At 40.1% G+C, this 21,294-nt stretch overlaps 1 protein-coding gene across 2 annotated transcripts in view; it reads left to right on the forward strand.

Annotated features, from left to right (window-relative positions):
* The window catches only part of NISCH (nischarin), a 55,844-nt gene that overhangs the window by 21,837 nt on the left and 12,713 nt on the right, over positions 1–21,294 (forward strand). The window contains exons 5-16 of one of the 2 annotated variants that reach the window (XM_043988923.1): positions 157–320; positions 796–891; positions 2,389–2,484; positions 4,909–5,061; positions 8,082–8,150; positions 8,791–8,976; positions 9,168–9,296; positions 12,300–12,413; positions 12,898–13,006; positions 16,549–16,670; positions 17,769–17,821; positions 18,659–19,951. In XM_043988923.1, coding sequence (XP_043844858.1) covers positions 157–320; positions 796–891; positions 2,389–2,484; positions 4,909–5,061; positions 8,082–8,150; positions 8,791–8,976; positions 9,168–9,296; positions 12,300–12,413; positions 12,898–13,006; positions 16,549–16,670; positions 17,769–17,821; positions 18,659–19,951 — 2,584 coding nt within the window. Of the gene's footprint in view, positions 1–156; positions 321–795; positions 892–2,388; positions 2,485–4,908; positions 5,062–8,081; positions 8,151–8,790; positions 8,977–9,167; positions 9,297–12,299; positions 12,414–12,897; positions 13,007–16,548; positions 16,671–17,768; positions 17,822–18,658; positions 19,952–21,294 lie in introns of those variants that run through there. The other variant, XM_043988930.1, reaches the window with a different exon arrangement.

Consider the following 21,294-nt stretch of genomic DNA (forward strand, 5'->3'; position numbering starts at 1 on the left):
TGTGCCTGTATCTTGTAACTATACTTAGAAGGCATTTTTTGGCAGCAAACCTCCTGAGCCTCCACTAGGGAATGGAGCAACCAGGTGGCCTGGGTGCCACAGACTGCAAGCTGGTTAAAACATTCTTCCCAACATTCCCTTGTTGTTGGTTTTCAGGTGAGCAGCTCTTAGTGGCTGGAGAGGTTTTTGCCATTAGGCCATTGCAGTTATACGCGATCACTCAGCAGCTTCGGCAAGGAAAGCCCACCTGTGCTAATGGAGATGCCCAGACTGATCTGGGTCACATTCTGGACTTTACATGTAGGCTCCGATATCTGAAGGTAACTTATACTCCTGTCTCCCTGTGACCTGTTTGTATGTAGGTGGTTGAGTAATTCTATGACTATTTAAATAGGTAAAAATTTACACTTATTCTTTTGTGGCAGGGTGGAGATTGCCCATAAGAGATGAACTTTTCAGCATCCTGGAATGTTTCCTTACTTTTTACCTTTCTACCATGTAAAGAAACAGGATGTGCTTGTGTACTGCCACTGCTTGGCACCAGGTGGCAGCTGAAGCTCACTCGTGACCTTCTCTGGCCTCCCTTAGCTCACTTGGTTTAGCTTGCTTTTATTAAATACACAGACTTGTCTAGTTCATTGTAAAAGCAGAGCTCAACTAAAGCTGGTGTTAGCTTTGTTTGGGAAAGCATGAGTCAGCTGTATGGCATTTGGCAGCTAATATAAACACTGATGACATGCACATTTGTGAGGGATCCCATAAAGCATCATGCCTAATGAAATTCTTAATTCTAAGGTATCTGGTACAGGAGGAACTTTTGGGACCAGCAACATTCAGGAGCATCTCTTGCCTTTTGACTTGTCAATATTTAAGTCTCTTCAGCAGATAGAGGTAAGATTTCAGTAGATGTAGTTTATAAGATTCTGAGAATTATGAAGAAATTATATTATTTTGGTTGTCTTTGACACAACTTAGTGTTTTACATCAAGTAGCAGACCTTCAACAAAAGGTATTTTTTGCTTTCAGGTGACACACACATTTTATTAGGTATTTAGCATCTTTTTTACTCTTCCCCTTACCCTAGCAGAGGTTCTTGAAAGCTGAATGTTTATCTCAATTAACACAGGAAAGGTGAACCTGAAATTCAGCTAGTTTAAAAGTAAACAAGCACTTAACTTATGCTGGTGCTTTGCTTATGAGGTGATTTGTGTGTGTGTGTGTGTGTATACATACATACATACATACATACATACATACATACATACATACATACATACATACATACATACATACATCTATATCTGTATCTTTTTATACCTTGAGTATGAAGATTAAAAAACTGAAGGGACAGCCATCATTCCTGAGCACAGGTGATGGAGCAGTAGGCTTACTTACCCACCTCTTAACAGAGGGGATGGGCTCAGTATGCCCAGTGACATGTACATTTTTAGGGTGCGGCTAAGGGAAGGGTTTGTTTTGATCAACTCTGCACACTTGTTACAGGTGGGTTCTTTGTTTTCTTTTCTTTTCTTCAGTTAGGAGGAAGTGGGAGAGAGAAATGCTTAATCATTGAAAAAAAAAATTTTATTTTTTTAAAGAAAAGCTGAAGGACTTTCAGCCCTTCCTAAGTCAGGTTTTCACAGCTTGACCTGGTTATTTTGTGTGAGATTTTTGATAGGGTAGGGATTGTCTATTATTTTGAATTGTTCACATTTGTGGTTTGAGAATTGATACTTATTAGAAGTACTTCATGTAAATATTGGATTACATAGTTTTTTAATACTTATTTTTCTAAAAAAGTCCTTTGTAAACTGTAATGAACTACATAAATGTTTGAACTTTATATTCTAGTTTAGCAAATGATATTTACGAAGAAATAACAAACTAACCATGGGCCAAAAATTGTGTTTGTTTCAGAAACCTGTAAGAATGGTTTATCTGTTGTGAAACATAGTCCTTCCAGCCATGAATAAGGTGTCAGGAGCTCATACTTAGGTGGAAACAGGCAGCCTGACTCAGGTTTGCCAAAATGAAGGTTGTTATGAGTATCATATGGGCAGGTTTGAACAGAGGCATGGCTATAGCTGCAGTGTCCTCTCCCCTCTTCTGTCATCACTTGAGGGCATACTAAGTGAATCCAAGTGTTCTTTCAGTCATCAGTGTGATTGAATGAGTTTTTGCACTCAAGTCATGTTTCTGATGGTTGGTGGAACTTTTTTAACACAGGTGGCCCTTAGCTTACCATTGAGTTTTTAGAAAACATTCACTTGGTGCTTAAGTCTCTACAAGGGTGACTCAGGTCTTTATTTGGCTTCCTGCCTTCTACTTCCAAGCACTGTTTATTGTAAGGGAAATTGAATTTATGAATTGTGTTGTCTTTTTACACAGATAAGTCACTGTGATGCAAAGCATATCAAAGGGCTGATTTCATCCAAACACACCTTAGCAACATTGAGTGTCCGTTTCTCAGCAACCTCAATGAAAGTAAGTTTATACCCTTTCCTGTCCTGAAAAATCACTAAAGATATCTCCGGGCTGTTAATTCAAAGTTAAATTCAGCTGGTACTGCATGAGAAAGTTTAAGGTCATGGTCCAGGCAGTTGTTGTTTACAGCTCTCTTTTTATTGGTGATTGAAATAAGTGCCCTTTTCCTGTCTCTGATCTGTGCACTCCCTATCAGAGTATTTAGTACAGTGGAAAGAGCACCACACTGAGAATTTCAAAGCTTGAATCCTAGTCCAGTCCTGATAATAATTAGTAATATGACCTTGGGCAAGTAACACCAGGTTCAGCTGGATAATTACTAAAGGTCTTCCTTAGCTCCCAGATTCTAGTATTATAATGATTTATTGTTCAGTCCAAATTTTAAATTATTTCTCCCCAGAACTACTTTGCTATGGATTCAAGTCAGTGAGTGGTTTTAATATGATACTTAATGAAATTGTGTAATTTTTCTTTTTAAAGTGAAAAATGTAAAAATGTATGTGAGTATTTGGTAATCATGCAACTTTAGCTTGAACCAGATTATTAAAAGTAAATAATACTAGAACTTTGCCTAGGATAATGAGATGTTTTTAAGCAAATTGGATTATAAATGTTGTCATGAACTTAAATACAGGCTTAAATTATGTTGTTCATTTCTCATTCTTGGTGGATTATAAGGGAAGCTGATGGTGGAACAAATGATGTGGAAACTTTTGTAAAAGGATCAAGTTCTAGACAAATGCAAAGGATGTTGGATGTTAAGGGCACTCTGTTCTGGCTTAGCAGGAGAAGTCTTTTAAGTGAATTTAAAAGATTCCTGTACTTTTTTAAACTTTGAATTGGCTTATTAATTTACAAGTCCTCCAGATTAAAAAAAAAGTGTTTTTACTGTACAGATTTGGGGCGTGTGTGGAAAATATTTCATTAGAATTATACCGAAAAGATTGCCTTTGTATCGTAGGCAGGGGAACAGTAAGGGAGACGCAGGTTCTAACCCAGTCTGCCTATTTGGGCAAGTCTCACTGAACATTGGTTGTGCAATCTATGGTAAGGAAGAATTAGACTGGATCACAGGTTCTGAACCCTTTTTGTTGCAGTCTGGTAAAACCTATTGACCCTTTCTCAGAATCATGTTTTTAAACATATATACATAGGATTAAAAAGGAAACCAATTCTACTGAAATACAGTTTTCAAAATATTAAAAAAAACAAATACAGCAACCAAGGTTATGGATCTTGGGTTAAGAACCCTTGGACTAGATAGTGTCCAAGGTCCCTTCTAGTTGCAAAGCTTTGAGTTTAAGTTGGGCTGTCCTATCTTGCTTTATTTTGCTTTTCTCCTTTTCTGTCTCAGACATCAAATCATTTCAAGAGAAATATTGCTGTGTTTTCTCTAGGCATTAGAAGAGATTTAATGACCTTGTTTTTGTATATTAAAGTTTTGATTCCTTTGCTCCATTGGTTTCAGAATCTGAATAAAGGGGCAGCTAGATGGCACAGTGGTTAAAGCACCGGCCCTGGATTCAGGAGTACCTGAGTTCAAATCCGGCCTCAGACAATTGACACTTACTAGCTGTGTGACCCTGGGCAAGTCACTTAACCCCCATTGCCTGCAAAAAAACCAAAACAAAACAACAGAATCTGAATAAAGCCAATATTATCACCTTTTCTCCAAATTAATCTTTGTTTTACTTGTTTTGTGAATTCAAGGGGAGATGGGTGAAGTGTAGACAAAGCTTTTATCCTGTAATGGTGATAGAGGATTTTGATGAAAGGTAAGTCATCTACCCACAGAGTAATTGCTAAACGTCCATGCTGCTCTAAAGGGTCATATGGTACCAGTCACACGTGTAGTAAATATTAGTCAATTTGAGCCAGAGGAAGCTGTTCATATGTAGCAACAAGGTCCAAAAGATTTCTTTTGTAATGGTTTGGGACAGAAAAGGGAAAAAAGCAAAATAAAGCAAGATAGTACAGTCTAATAGTTGCCCGTGTATTTAAAAATATTACACTTATTAAACATCACAAATAGGCTTTTTTTTAAATTAGTTTTTTTGGGGGGGGGCAATGGGGGTTAAGTGACTTGCCCAAGGTCACACAGCTAGTAAGTGTCAAGTGTCTGAGGCCGGATTTGAACTCAGGAACTCCTGAATCCAGGGCCGGTGCTTTATCCACTGCGCCACCTAGCCGCCCACAAATAGGCTTTTAAAAAGTTTTTCAATTCATTGAGATGGCATTGGTGTGAATAATTTGAATGTTTGTTTTATTGAGAATAATTTGAATTTTGGTTTTATTGGGAACTTCTGTTGATATGTTAGAATTTGTAGAAGTCTTTAAAACTTTTCAGTGATTGTCAGAATGATGTGTTTTAAAGCAAAGCATTCAGTGTAAATTCATAGATATTTTAAACTGTTTTTTATATAGGAAATCATTGTTCCTGAAGCATCAGAATTTGATGAGTGGGAGCCAGAGGGTGCACATCCCGATTGCCCCGTCACAGCAGTTATTCCAACATGGAGAGCATTAACCACTCTAGATATGAGTCACAATAGCATCTCACAAATTGATGATTCTGTGGTAAGAGTTTTGAAGTCTCCATTTAAGTTCTCAAGAGTGGGTCATGCACAGAGTTCGGTAATCGTTGAATATTGGTTAAATAAATGGTTGGATTTTGAAAAGGTCAAGTCTTTGGGAATGTCTCTGGTTTGCCAAAATTATAAAGCACATAGGCTAACCAGACCTTAAGACTCTGTATGTTGTTTGTATAAGTGAGGAGGTATTTTAGAATGAAATAAACTGACCTTTAAAAATATACTTTTTGGAGATAATAAATGTTGGAGAGGCTGTGGGAAAATTGGAACACTAATGCATTGTTGGTGGAGCTGTGAGCTGATCCAACCATTCTGGAGAGCAATTTGGAATTATGCCCAAAGGGCGATAAAGCTGTGCATACCCTTTGACCCAGCAATCCCACTTTTAGGTCTTTTGCCCAAAAAAATCATGGAAGGGGGAAAGGGACCCACATGTACAAAAATATTTATAGCTGCTCTTTACGTGGTAGCAAGGAATTGGAAGTTGAGGGGGTGCCCATCAATTGGGGAATGGCTGGACAAGTTGTGGTATATGAATACAATGGAATACTATTGTGCTGTAAGAAATGATGAGCAGGAAGAGTTCAGAGAAACCTGGAGGGTCTTACGTGAGCTGATGATGAGTGAGATGAGCAGAACCAGAAGAACATTGTACACAGTATCATCAACATTGAGTGTTGACCTACTGTGATGGACTATATTCTTCTCACCAATGCAATGGTACAGAAGAGTTCCAGGGAACTCATGATAGAAGAGGATCTCCAAATCCAAGAAAAAAAAAGAAAGAAAGAACTGTGGAGTATAGATGCTGATTGAACCATATTATTTCTTTTGTTTTGGGTGCTGTTGTTTTTTTTTTTCTATTTTGAGGTTTTGCATCACTGCTCTGATTCTTTCTCTTGTAACAGGATTAATGCAGAAATAGGATTAATGTTATTATGTGTATATATATGTGTGTGTATATATATATCTATATGTATATGTATAGATATATATAGATATAACCTATATCAGATTACCTGCTGTCTAGGGGAGGGGGGAGGGAGGGGAGGGAGGGAGGGAGAAAAATCTGAAATTGTAAAGCATGTATAAACAAAAGTTGAGAACTATCTTTACATGTAATGGAAAAAATAAAATATCTCAAAAAAAAAAATATATACTTTTTGGGGTGGCTAGGTAGCACAGTGGATAGAGTACCGGCCCTGGAGTCAGGAGGACCTGAGTTCAAATCTGGCCTCAGACACTTGACACTTACTAGCTGTGTGACCCTAGGCAAGTCACTTAACCCCCATTGCCCTGCAAAAACAAAAAAATATATATACTTTATTTATACCTTTGCCCTCTTATTTCAGTCATTTCACACATACCCTTCCAGATAGAGCCTTTCCAATACAGTGACCATAGCTGACAGTGTATATTATATTCTGTCCTAGTAGGCACCTACACTTCCACAATAAATGGGAAGCTGTGTTTCATTATCTGTTCTCTGAGGCCTGCATTGGTTTTTTAATTTACCTAGGGTTTAACTTCTCTCTCATGATTTTTTCACTTGTAGTGTTATAGTCATGTATATTGTTAACTTGGTTCTCCTTTTCTTTTTTTTTGCCCTGTATCATTTCATAAAAATCTTTCTTTAAATTCTTCATTCCTTGCTTCTTACTGCGTAGTATCATCCATTACATTCATATACGCCTATACATGTATGTATATGTGTGTATGTATGTATGTATATATGGTTTTTTTCACCCCAGGAATTGCCCAATCAACAGCCACTCCGTTTTTCATCTTTTTTGCTAGCAGGAAGAATGAATTATGAGTTCTTTGGTATATGCTGAACCTTTGCTTCTGTCTTTGACCTACTTGGATATTTGCCCAGTTAGTGGGATCCATTAGGTCAAAGGATATGTATGGTTTAGTCATTTGACATGCTTACAAATTGAAAATCAGAACATTGGGGCCACTTCTTCCTAACTCTACCAACGGGACATCACAGTGTCTGTCTTCTTACAGCCCTTCTAAAAATAACTCTTCCCATCTTTTGTCACCCATGCCAGTTTGCATGGTGTGAGCTAAAACCTCAGAGTTGTTTTAGTTTTCCTGAAAAGAACCACTATTACCTATCAGTAATCAGTACTACCTATGTAGTGCGTTTGAAGTTCTACACTAAAGGTCCAAGGATTGGATGGAAACTAGAGAAAAAATTCATTTGGTACTCAATAGATTATAAATCTTGAATCTATAGAAACTACAGTATCTATGACAAATTCATAGTATCTATAATAAACCCCCATAATAAATTCCCTTAAATCTGAGCCTGTTTCCCCATTTGTAAAATGAGAATCTTCAATTAAGTGAAACTTGAAGTTCTTTCCATTTCCAATATTCTCTCTTTCCAATTATGAAGGTTAATTACTTAGGGGTGTTGATCTCTAGCATCAGTGATTCTGAAGAAGTTTTAGTAATGAAGAATTAGAATTAAGCAGCCTATAGCTTCTGAGGACATGTTACTCATTTGGAACTCAGTCATTATGCCTTTTAAGGAATTGTGTGTGTGTGTGTGTGTGTGTGTGTGTGTGTGTGTGTGTGTGTGTGTGTGTGTGTGTGTGTGTGTGTGAGTGAGAGAGAGAGAGAGAGAGATTGTATTCTTGAAGTGAACATTATTTGCATCTTCTCTTTGCTCAATCAGATAATGGGCTAGAAAGATAAAGAAGCAATTATACACAGGATCATTCTTCAGCATTTTATCAGGGCAAGTAGCAACCATGTGCATATGTTAGAAGAAAAGCAAAAAGGGTTTTTTTCTGCTGTGGTAATGTGACACAACCCTCAGACACCCAGATGTACAGAAGTTCTCAGAAATCTTACTTCCCTCAGAACTCTTAAGGATCATAAGCAAGATTAGTAAAAAATAATTTATATGAAAGTGCTTTACGGACTAAATTGCTATGCAAATATGAGCAATTATCATGAGATTATTACTAATGACCTTTTTTTTTCCTTTCTCAGAAACTTATTCCAAAGATTGAATTCTTAGATCTGAGTCACAATGGAGTAATGGTAGTAGAAAATCTCCAGGTAATTTTTTTTAAGCAACAATTCCATTTGAATTTATGTTTCAAAAAGCAAAGTTTAGGCAGTGAAACCCTCAGGCATTCAAAAATAATTAAGCTGTACCACAGTTCTTTAAAGCTTGCAATCTTCTTTCCTCGGAGATATGAGGATCAAGGATTAAGATCAAATGAAACAATTGATGTATGTGAAAGTGCTTTGTGGGAGCCATGTGTAAAGCTAATCTAATACTTGTAATTGTTTACTCTGGCATGGCAAGAACTCAGAGCTCTTGGCTATGAGGCACTGGGGCACGGGGGCACTTGCTTATTTCAAGGCATCTAGGAATTGAAAGGAGAATACACATTTGAATAAACATTTCCTATAGTCTGAATAAATATCATGCCACATAAATATGGAGGCGCTATTGTCATTAATATAAAACATTGATTTTTTTTAAAAAGCTGCATGTTAGAAGACTAGAATTTATTAGAGAAAGCATAATTTAAATATTCACTGAAGTACCTACCAATCAAAAGCATTACTACAATACAAGCAGTTTTAAATAGCTTCCTTAATTATGAAGATGACTTTATTTTATATTTTATTTCACTCCTGTCAAATTGATATGGTTCTTATTCCTCTCTTCTCTTTTCATTGCCTGTAGCACCTGTACAATCTCATCCACCTGGATCTGTCATACAATAGACTCACATCGTTAGAAGGCGTTCATACCAAACTAGGGAACATCAAGACTCTGAATTTAGCAGGGAACCTCCTGGAAAGTCTGAGTGGATTAAACAAACTGTATTCTCTAGTCAACTTGGATCTCAGTAACAATAAAATTGAACAGGTGATAACTTCTTTTAAAGAAGTTGCTATGCTCATGTGATATCTGCGTTGGTGGTAGTGGTGGGGAGTTTAAGAAGTTTTCCTTTTGTTTCAAAAACAAAACAAAACAGTTTAACTATCTTTAGTCTACTGAAGTGGTATTCACTATGTTAAGTTTGGGAACCAAAAGGTTTCAACACTTTCCTCTTTCAGATCGAGGAGATAAAAAACATAGGAAGCCTCCCTTGCTTAGAAGAAGTGGTGTTATCCAGCAATCCTCTGAGCATCATTCCTGATTATAGGACCAAAGTACTAGCTCAGTTTGGGGAGAGAGCCTCTGAGGTAAGCCACACCTTAGGAGAAGACACTAAGTCATATACAGGTGTTGAGCTGCTACCAGTTCTTGGATTCTTAGGGCCCAGGGAATTGCCAGGCCGCATTTGCTCATGTTTTCATTTAATATCCATTTTGAGTGTCCATAGCAAGTACAAGTACAAATACCTAGGAGGAAGAGGAATTCAAATGTGTTGCCCCTGCCTTTCCCAAGTTTGCAATGAATAGGGAAGATGGAATATGATACATACATAAGAGGAGAGCATGGCACTAATGAAAAGTAGGCAGTTCCTAACTTTGGGAAATCTGAAAAATTCTTTTTGGCTTTTGGATGGCCTTTCCCTATTCAAAGAGAGTGCCTGACTTTTAGTTTTGGGAAGTTGCCTGTCTTCTTCTGGTGTCTTCTACTCGCCTAAGCTGATAGCTGTGTCAGGAAAACAGTTGAAATGTGTCTTTGAGAAGCATTCTTTAGCCTGCTCTTTGCCAGCAATACCAGAACTGGAAGAGTTTACATATGAGACCTCAAAGTAGGGACCCAAATGGAGACAGGCAATTTTGAGACTAACTTTTTTCCATTAATGACTTAATATTGACAGAGTTGGGAAAAGTAAATGTTTAAAGTAATGATAGGGGCAGCTAGGTGGCAGCAGTGGATAGAGCACCGGCCCTGGATTCAGGAGGACCTGAGTTCAAATCCGGCCTCAGACACTTAACACTCACTAGCTGTGTGACCCTGGGCAAGTCACTTAACCCCAATTGCCTCACTAAAAAAACCCAAAACAAAAAAAAACCAAAACAAACAAACAGAATAATGATAAAGTATCCTAGACAAATTGTGACAACAAATAATAAGCAAGCATAATTTGATGGGCTTCACTTCTCCTTTTAAAAAAAATCCCAGGGGCAGCTAGGTGGCGCAGTGGATAGAGCACCGGCCCTGGAGTCAGGAGTACCTGAGTTCAAATCCGGCCTCAGACACTTAACACTAGCTGTGTGACCCTGGGCAAGTCACTTAACCCCAATTGCCTCACTAAAAAAAAAAAAAAATCCCAGATGACTTTTGCTCATAAATTTTAGGTTATTTTCTTGTATTTCTAGTTTTGTGCTTATGAGACATTTCCATCTGAGTATCCTGTCCTGTCAAACTGTACATATCCAAAACCTAACTTGTATCTTTATTCCAGTCGCTTTCTAACTTCCTTCTCTCTATCAGTGCCACCACCAGTGTCTTAGGGAATAGGTGTTTGCAGGCATCCTGTATCTAGTTTGTCTCCAAACCTTTTTGATGCTTCTTTCTAAATAACTATGTGTCTGTCTTTATGCATGGGTGTGGTCATGTCATTGTTGAAAACCATTCTGTGGCTCCCTCTTGTCTGCTGAATAAAGTTCTTTATCCTTAGCCTGACATTCAAGGCCATCTGCATACTCCTTTCCATGTCTCCACCAAAGGCACCCTCTGTGCCTTTAAAAAATCATTATTGGGGGCGGCTAGGTGGCACAGTGGATAAAGCACTGGCCCTGGATTCAGGAGTACCTGAGTTCAAATCTGGCCTCAGACACTTGACACTTACCAGCTGTGTGACCCTGGGCAAGTTACTTCACCCCCATTGCCCCGCACCCCCCCCCCAAAAAAAAATCATTATTGATGCCCTTTGTTTTATGTCACCTTTGGCTCCCATTCTATCCCTCTTTCCTCTCCCTTCAAGAGTATGATCTTTTATAACAAAGAATAAACAGGGAGGGGGATCAAACAGTTCAGCAAACTAACCAACATATCCCCAAAAATCTAGCTTCCTGTACAGCGTTTTATACCCCTAGTCTTCTACTTCTGCCAAGAAGCTGAAGGAAGTGCCTTCCCCTCTCTCTTCTTTGGGTTCTGCATGAGTCGTTAGGATTTCATGGCCTTGCTTACTTCCCTTTGCATCAGATCATATGTGGTTGTCCATTTTTCCAGGAACCATCATTTCTGACAATTCCATTCCTGTACCACAACTGTACCCATGCCTCAGTGCTGGGCATCTGCACTGCTTCTATTTCATTGCTATGGCATGCCTCTGTGGTGCCTTTGTCCTACTTTTTCTGACTGAAATGCTTGCCTTCCTTCACCCAAACACTCTCCTTTAAAGGAAGCCAAGTTCTAGGAAGCCTTCCCAGGGTACCACAGTTATCTTTGGGGGTGCCACACAGTATTTGGATTTCAACTCTCCCTGCATTTTTCAGACAATTAAAAGTCCTATAAAATTCTGAGGTGTCTTCCCCACTGCTGAGGCACACGTGCGCGTGTGTGTGTGAGTGAGAGAGAGAGAGAGACACACACACACACACACACACACACACAGCTCTTACTGTGTACCAGGCACTGTACTAAGCATTGAGATGACAAAAGAAGGATGAAGCCCCCTGCCCCTGAGAGGGAAACATCACATAAAAGGGGGATAAAAGATGGGGATGGACTCACAATGAAGGTGCCTCCTTAAAAAGTCAGGATCGTGGGGGTGGCTAGGTGGCGCAGTGGATAAAGCACCGGCCCTGGATTCAGGAGGACCTGAGTTCAAATCTGACCTCAGACACTTGATACTTACCAGATGTGTGACCCTGGGCAAGTTACTTCACCCCCATTGTCCAACCAAAAAAAAAAAAAGTCAGGATCAGAGCCTCAAGAAGAGCCATTTTGGGGCTGACTTGGCTCCCTCCTCAGATAAAGGCGACATGACCTAGGGCAAAACAAGGTTCCGTGGAAGAGTTGATTTCATGAGAATTAGCAGAAGCATTTCAGTGAAGTTTGGGTGATTATAATATATTCATGATATTATTGTCACTACTGTTTAAAGTGTGATCATATAGTTGGGTAGATAAAGGGCCAGAGAGGATCTTCTTCTTTGGTCTTCTTCATGGAGCCAAATGCACTATCGAGGTTGATTGAAGACTTGTTTGCTTCTTATTAGCACAGCACATGCATGGGACAGCTCTAACGACTTTCACGAAATTATTTTTCCTGTGGGTTTTATTTAGGTCTGTTTGGATAATATCATTACTACAGAGAAGGAGCTTGACACCGTTGAGGTATTGAAAGCAATTCAGAAAGCAAAGGAAGCTAAGTACAAACTGAATAATTCTGATAAAAAGGTAGGTTTTATGTTGGTGGGCATTCTGTTGGGGGGGGGCAAAAATATCACATGGGCCTGGTATGTTATCTTATCTTACTCAATACTACCTACGTGGTCATGGAAAAATGATCTGTTCTGTAAAAAATGAAATGAATGGCTCTGCTCATATCTGTCCCATTCCTTTTACTTGCTCAGGAAAGGACTTGAAAAGTGCTTGATGTTTTGTGTGGTTACCTCCCCACTCCCTTTGGCTCATTTTATGTCTGTTTCTCCCAGTCTTTCTTTTCCCTCCCTCCTTCCCTCATGAAATTACCAGATGGGAAAAGGGACTTTGGAATTGACCCGCACAGCTAACTTATGAGTGTTGCTTGGTCTGTGGAAAGAGGGAAAACAGATTCTGAATAAGACCCCCTCCATTGAAGTAATTCCATGTGTGCTTGCGATCCATGGTGGTGCTAGGTGGCTTCTCCTTGTCTTTAACCCCTGCGTGCTTTCTTTATTAGATCAGTGAGGATTCCCGGCTCACTGCTGCCAGCTCCAAATCAAACTGTTCTTCTCTCACTGTTCATCCCTCTTCTCCCTCTCTGCCTCGGCCTCTCGGCCCCAGCCAAGGTAATCATGTATGTATCGTGCTGATGAGCAGGGCAGCTTCTGGGCACCGCTTCTCTAAGGTTGTGCTGGGGGGAGAGAAATAGAAAGGTAGAGCAAGCAGTCATTAAACATTCAGCAAACAAAACAGTCCTTGCCCTCTGGCAGCTTACATTCCAATGGGGCAAACACATAAAGGGGGAGATGGGGTTATACGTGTTATGGAGATGACTGGGAAGTGGTGTGGAGGCCTGGCTTCTTACCAGGTAAGGCGAAGACTCACTGTCCAAGCTGGGAGACCCAGGGGCAGGATCTAAGGTTGCTGGGAGGAGTAGTGTGGGGGTGCGGGTGTCTATGAAGGTTCTGCTCTAATAGAAGGGAATGAGAGTCAGAACCCCCTCAAGGAGGGTAAGGAGCATGATGGGAGAACATATGTCCTCAAATAAATTCTCCATCTTGCTGGGACCCAACAGGCCTACTCAGTGGAGGAGACTCTCATCACACAGCTAACACATTGTCTCTGAAACATCACCTAGGGGACTCTGCGGCAGGGGAGTCAGGCTCAGATAGAAACATCCCTGCTGGCCACACTGACTCATAAGACTACAAATTAATCCCCATGGTGTATTGTGTGTTTTTTTCATTTTGTTAAGCATTTCCCCAATTATATTTTAATCTGACTTGGGTCACACTGGGAAGTTTTTCCCAGGCTGAGAGTTTGACACCTCTGCTTTTTATAGAGCTGAGAATTAGTCTGTAATAATTGAGTCAGGAGAAATACCATTTGTTCATTATTTTACCTAGTTGAGAATTCTGACCGTATGATGGGTGACAAAGACAAACTTTCCATTGCCACCTATGTGCTTTTCTCCATTCTGACTTACAGTTTTAAACTTCTGCATTTGTAGTACCAAAAATGTCCCTCTAAACTGGTAGTCATCCTTGAGTTTTGTTAAAAGATTGTAGTGTAATGGAGAAAGAGCACAGACTCTGGTGCAACCCTGGACAAATCATATCACTTCTCTGAGACTTGGAGAAATGGGATAATAATGGGGCTCTTCTGAGAATGCAGTGAGGGGATGTGTGCCCATCTCCTTAGAGAGTTGCCTGCAGTAGGGTCACTAGGCAACTTGCCCAGGGTTGCCTAGGCAGCCATTTTGTGGTGGAGGTGGGGCTTGGGCCCATGTTGTCCCAAATTTGAGGTCAGCTCTCTGTACTTTTGGAGCCATAGAATGTGAAACACAATCATTGTCATCACTGCTATGGAGTTTTTGAAATGGTTTTCATGATTAGTCAGGCAGATCCCCCTCAGACTGGAAATACATCCTAGAGCTGAACAAATTGAGTAGATTCCATGAGAATTTCTACTGGATTAGCAACACAACAGTGGAAGATTCCAGTGGAAAAAACCATTAGGGAAATTAGTTCCAGAGAGAAGCTCTCTTATAAACAGGAAAGAAAGCAGTCCATTTCTCCTTAGGTCATTGTTGATCAGTTTATGGATGGGTCAGAATTTTGCTTCACGTGGAACAGAACTGTGCTTCAGTCCCAAGAAAATGCTGACCTTTTTTTCTTACTGAAGTATGATTGTCTAAATTTGTGTATGTTTAGGGCACAGTTCCAGCCTATCACTGGCTTTAGCTGACCCTGCATTGATAGCCAATTTTTTCTCATTTATGAATAGCACCTAAAAACAGCAAGTTTCAAGAACTTTACCAAAATGAGTTGCTAGTTTAACAAGCAAAACTCTGACACCAGAATGGTTATTTTATTTTTATTTTTTAGGTAGACCTAGATAATAGAACTTACTCTCAAACTTTTCCCATGGCTCTAGTGGTAGCCAGTGCTTGATCTTAACATCCCACAATAGCTGTAAAAAGATGTCTTTTACAGTCCAGTCATGCACATATATTTCCATCCTATCTGTAATCATATCTTTCTGAGCATGCTCCTGAGAATAAGAACTCTTGGTATCGAGTGCAGTCTGAATAAGCCAAAGAACTCCAAGTAGTGGCTTTGGAGGTTGGACCTGCCATTATTTCTAAAATGTTACAAGTTGTTGATCAGGCCTGTACATGGAGGGGGTGGAAGTTTGTGTAGCTCTTTGGCATGCATCCCCTAGGGAGCTATTCCCCTCTTCTATGGCTGTACAGAAATCAAAATAGTGCAAAGAATTGAGAAATAGCAGTGTTATGGGGGCATCCTATAAATGGGGCCTGATGGTTTTTTCTTTTTGCTCTGCTTGTAACCATTTTGTTTCAGAACATGAAAACCAGGTGTGGAAAAGGCCAATCTGTATCTCAGCCCTCACTTGGTTAAGGAAATTGTGTTCTGATAGGGTAGCAAAGCAGAGGAGAAATAACATGTTCCAAGTGATTTATCTTGATGTGCAACTTAACTAATGTAGGACTTTTTTATAGATAATGTGGGGTATTAAGATAAAATAGCAGCTAGGTGGCACAGTTGGATGAAGCACCGGCCCTGTATTTAGCAGTACCTGAGTTCAAATCCGGCCTCAGACACTTGACACTTACTAGCTGTGGGACCCTGAGCTAGTCACTTAACCCCATTACCCCGCAAAAAAAAATAAATAAAATATTAGATATGAGGAAACAGATCATGGGAAGTGCTCGCTGAGGTTCTCTTACTTTCCAGGTGTACTTTCTAAGAAGACATAAGCATTCTGGTATTTCAATATTGTGGGTTATTCAAATTGGGCATTCATTTTTGTCAAGTTATTAAAACTTGCTATGCTTAGAAGTGGGCTAGGTATCTCTACTCCACTCTCAGCTAATCTTGAAAATGCCAGGAATAAAATAAAATTTCCGTTTGTACTGCTTTTATAAATGAGCCTCTCTGCTTTTTGAAAACACCAAAACACCATCTGTTTCCATGACACATAAATCAAAAGTAAATGTCACTAGGAAGCTGCTGCAGCTACTGGAAAGGTTGGTATAAAATGTTGTGAAGAAACAGACCCGCAAGTGGCAGGATCCCTTTGAGCCTATGGAGTGCTACCAGCCATTGAGGACTACGACAGTCATGCACTCCTGTCCTTTTTTCAGATGAGCCCTGCTCTGTCATTTAGTGTGGGAGGTGGGGGTTGGGACAGTATACACTTAGGCCAGGAGTCTACAAACTGGAGCTTGAGTTCCCGAAGTTTCTATGACTGAATTCTAGTGACTAATTTGTGAATGACAAATTCAGTAGTCTAAGAATTGCCCCCTTAGTCCTGAAACCAGAAAAAATGTGCATAAAATGAAACAGCACACATTGATCATTGATTAGCTTATCTATCAAAAGGCAGCAGTTATCCTGTTTAAAAAACATCAACATTAAACTTGACATTAATTCATCTTGAATATGAAAACAATGCTGATTAGGCATGAGAATGATTAGATTTGTTAATGGCACAAAATCTCTTCTAATGGATTTTAATGGCCTGCTGCTACCAGATGTTTCCTTTCATGTTAGGATTATGTCTTCCATATTACTAGATAAATAACTGGATAACAGTTTTTAATTTTATTCTAATGATAATTAATCACCTTTTGTGTTTACTTTAGAAATAATACATAGAAAAGCAGCCCTAGCCAGCAGCTTATCACCACCGGCTAGTGTGACTCCCAATGATCACTTGCTTACACAGAGTTACTCAGAATCTTCATTGTCTACACATAAAGGACAGGTAATTCTGGCTTTTGTGATGTTTGTTATTTGTGTAAGTGAACTCGTTTTAAAAATGGGAGATAGGGGGGCGGCTAGGTGGCGCAGTGGATAAAGCACCGGCCCTGGATTCAGGAGGACCTGAGTTCAAATCCAGCTTCAGACACTTGACACTTACCAGCTGTGTGACCCTGGGCAAGTCACTTAACTCCCATTGCCCCACCAAAAAAAAAAAAAACAAAAAAGGAGATAATTTTGGAAGCAGAAACTGGCTTAGCTCCATTGGTTTGCCCGTTGATCTCCACATAACCTCTTAGCCATTTCCATTGTCTATTTGAGTGTGACATTCTTTCCCGTTCAGGTTTCTGTGTTAAGCACTTTGAAGACTAATAAACGGTGGTGTTTCAGTCTCAGGGTCTCACTGCGAGTTTACTTTTAACTTTTATCCTTATGAGTTAATGTTAGATGAAGAAGCTTCCATTTACTCAGCTAGAGATTAACATTCATGGGGAAAATATGCTCAGAAGGATCCTTTGTAGAATGTTTCCAGAGTGCAGCTAGCCAGGAACAGAAATAAGACATCTCTGCTTACAGTCGCACACATAGTGGTGTTTCTATCTCTGGCAATGTGGCGTCAAGTCTCTGAGTCATAGCATGGCATAATTATTGTGTAACATCACACTTCTGCTTTGCTGCTGATATGGGTTCCTGTGTTCAGGAAAAAGAGATGGTAGCAAAATCCTGTCCTTTTCCATCCATGTCCTTGACCCTCCTATATCATTTACCCGTGTGACCCCTCCTTCCTTTGCCTAAGAGTTATCCAAAGCAGTTCTGTGAGATGTACGTGTGTCTTCTTTGTCACCAGATATTTCTTTGACCACTGTAGGCTGGAGCTGTGCCAAATTTCTAGACTAGACCTTGCTTTCTGCAAGGTCTCAAACAAAAGAGACATAGATAAGGTGGGGGCACTTAGTAGAACAGATGCATGCATGCGGTCAGAGTACGTGATTCAGAGAGAACCTTGAGCAATGCTGGAGCCTTGGACCCCAAGGGAACGGAATTGAGTGAAGAGGGATTGCTTTCAGTATGTTGTTGACACATGCCTTCCTTCTCTTTTCAGGCAGCTTCTATAATGGACTCAAGGAAAAACTCTGAGGCTGACAATCCCACATGGTGAGGGCTGGCTTAGGCTTGGGTGGCCTTTAGTAGGTACTACTGGGTACCTAAGCACTGGCAGCCAGTTGTATTTGTTTTTGTATTTTACCAAATAAATAATATGGTTCTCCAGGGAATTTTCAGTTTTCCCTTTAAATAAACCCACTTGAAAGTGAATATAACCTTTTCAAAAGTTTGCCAGCCGAAATCTGACTAGCAGCAGTCACTTAAAGTGGCATGTTTGAGTGTAGAAAGCCATAAGCCAGTGCCCCCTCTGTGGCAGTGCTATTTCAACAGTAAAGATCTCATCCTTAAACGGAATTTCCTAAAAGGGAACGTGCGGAACACTTACCAGACTAGAAACCTAGCTTGTGTTGCTGCTTTTAGTCTGTCATTAGCTCATGGTTTTTTTTCCCAGAGGTCTCCATTCTTTTGAACAGTGGTCATTGAAATGCTCCTTTTCACTTGCTTGATTTGTTTATGGTTTTTATTGCTATTTATCTTTCAGTTTTTGAACTGTTCATCTCAACAGATTATGATCAATTTTCTTAAAGGCTCATGTCAAGACATCTTAAATGGAGGCAGGCATTGTAGGGCTGGTTAAAATAATAGCTATATTGGCCAGTGTCCTTTGAGGTTAACATATTTGATTGAAAGCCATGGCCTTTCATTTCAGCACTACTACTGCAGAAGAATGGCTTCTTTCTTGTCATGGCAACAAGCTTTGGATAGTTCGGGCTAGTTTAAAAACCTGTTATATATTGGAGTCATGGCTTTTAAGGGGTCCCCCGCTGTGCAGGGATATCTCTGTCGTCATACATGCTGCTCTTAACTGAGGGTTTTTTCCTTTTAAAGTTTGGGCCGCTCAGAGGATGAACACGCTGTGCTGCCCGACCCAGGTAACATCATCATTTTGCCATTCCCTTGCATAGCCTACACAACCACCAACCAGGATTTCATCCAGCACCTTTCTGCTGTGATAAGGCAGGTGGTGCAGAGACAGCCGCTTTCCTGGACTGAAGCAGCCAGCAGAAGGGGCCCTGGCAGTGACTCCAGAGAGATTGATACAGAGGGTGGCTATTTTGAAATGGGACTTCCTCAGGGAGAGCCAGCTCTGGAGTGGAGCGCTGCTCCTGATGGAGGCCCATCACCTGAGCACCTGCACATACTCAAAGTCCTCTGGAGCTTCTCCATTCAGATCCACAAAGGCATCCGGCAGTTTGCAGCCTGCCTAGTTCTGACTGACAGTGTAGTCGCTGTATTTGAGATTCCTCATGAGGCATCCAAAGGAAACAGTCACCACATCCTCTCTGCCTTGAAGCTAGTTTTGTGCTTCCCATACGGGGACCTTACAGAGTTTGGCTTTCTGATGCCAGAAGTGTGCTTAGTGCTAAAGATGAGAACTGGCGGACACTGCTTGTGTCTCATTTCAGATGCCTCACATCTCCAAGAGTTTCATTCCTGTTTACACACCCGCTGTTCTCCACAACATACACCTGTGGTAGGGAGTTCCATGCTATACTGTGGCAAGGCAAGCTTGCAGGAATTCATTTACCAGCTTATGGGATTTTACCACATTTCCTCTGATGACAGTGAGATAAAGGGTTGTTTTCCTGCATATCTCATTTACGATGATAAAGGTGACATTTGGCCAACCTTGGGCCAACATCACTTTGAGGGAGAAACAGAATGGGCTAGACACTGTCCTCAGCCTCTGTTTTGTGAGTCATCTGAACCAGGGCAGTCGGCAGCTCACCCCTGCTGGATATGCCTAACACCTCAACACTTGAACATAGTCAAGGCAGATTTCAGTGCTTTGCCAGAAAAGGAGAGATACTCCAGTGACACCAGAAAGATCTTCAAACTGAGTCGCATTCCTCTGGCCTCGGTGCTGCTGCACCCAACCCGCCATTCCACACAACCGAAAGGTTCTTTCTCTGATGGCCATGTGCTTGAACTGTTGGTTGGATACAGATTTGTCACTGCAGTATTTGTCCTGCCTCATGAAAAATTCCATTTTTTGAGAATCTACAACCTCTTGAGGACTTTCCTACAGGATGTGAAGACTATAGTTATCTTCAAAGCTTCCAAAAATTTGGAAATGGCAAGAAACCACCTCTTGGACTCCAATAATCTGCAGGCAGCGAGGTAATGACTTCAGAACTCAATAGCTGCTACACAGTTCAGTATTTACACCTCAGTGACCCACTGCAAGCCTACCAGTGTTATATACAGTCTTGTAGCCGTTTCCCTCCATCTGCCATTCACCAGGGCTGGGAGAGTAATTGTTAGATGGCCTCACTAATATTGAGTTGATTTCAGTCACAAATGGAATGTGTGTTATAGAGTATAGTTTAAAAACCCACAGATTATAATTCTGTCCCTTTATTATTGTTGTTCACCAGCAAATGAAGATAGGTGCATGTAAATTTTCACACATAGGTCTGAATTTTAGTCATTCCTTTGACACATCTCATTAGCATTATTTTAATAAGATATTTTATTAGAAATCTGACAGATCATCAATATAAGCACTAAAATTTTCTCAGGAACTTTATATTTCACTTAATTTCAGTTCATAAAGCTTCATGCCACTCATTCTATCCCTCTAAGTCATTATTTGGTTCCTTTGGTTCCTACATTCTTTCTTAATTTTCTTGAGTCTTGTAGCAAATGCTTCATTCTTTCAGTTAAGCTTTCCTCTCACTTCTAAGTATTCTATATACAATGGTTTTTTGCAGGTCGTCTTCAAGTTTGGCATTCTCCTTCCCATTGCTATGTGTCTTTCCATGATTGATACCATGATTACTAGGATTGATTTGGCAACTGCCCGTTTTTCATTCCATTCATTTGCTTCCAGTTCGTTTTTAGAATTAATTTATTTGTGAAAATAAAATAATCTCACTACAAAAGTCTTGGAACAGCTAGTTCCTTTTTTGTTTATCCTTGACAGAATTTTATAGTTTAATTCCTACTCAGGAATTATTTTGTCAGAAGATAGGGGTTTTTAAATAACTTAGATTTATGTGGGTGCTATCAGATTGTATGCCAGAAAGGTTCTACAAGTTTGCACCTCCTCTAATAAATGTATGTGTTTTCTCCCCAAACCCCACCAGCACTGAGTTCATTGACAGAAGTACAAATAGAGCTCATAATCCATGAACTTGGTGATTCTTCTTTTCTTCCTTTCTCACTCTGGTTTCTGTCTCTATTCTGAACTCTCTTTGCATGATGCTAATGAGAGTAAGGCCCAAGTTATTTTAGACCTTATGTAATGCAGTAATCATTCCTACCAAACACTCATGTAATTGGTGTCAAGGGCCACGATGAGATTTTCAGAGTGCCCAGTGTGAAAGGCTGGTCATTGGCTATCCCTCAAAGAAAATGAGAAGCATGGTTACTGTACTTGTACTACACGTGGGTTCAGAGTTATGGGATTGCACAACCAACTTGTTTCAAAAAAAGCCTCTTCTTATACTTGGAGGCAAAGT

The sequence above is a fragment of the Dromiciops gliroides genome, chromosome 1 (genome assembly GCF_019393635.1).
Source record: "Dromiciops gliroides isolate mDroGli1 chromosome 1, mDroGli1.pri, whole genome shotgun sequence".
Lineage (NCBI taxonomy): Eukaryota > Metazoa > Chordata > Mammalia > Microbiotheria > Microbiotheriidae > Dromiciops > Dromiciops gliroides.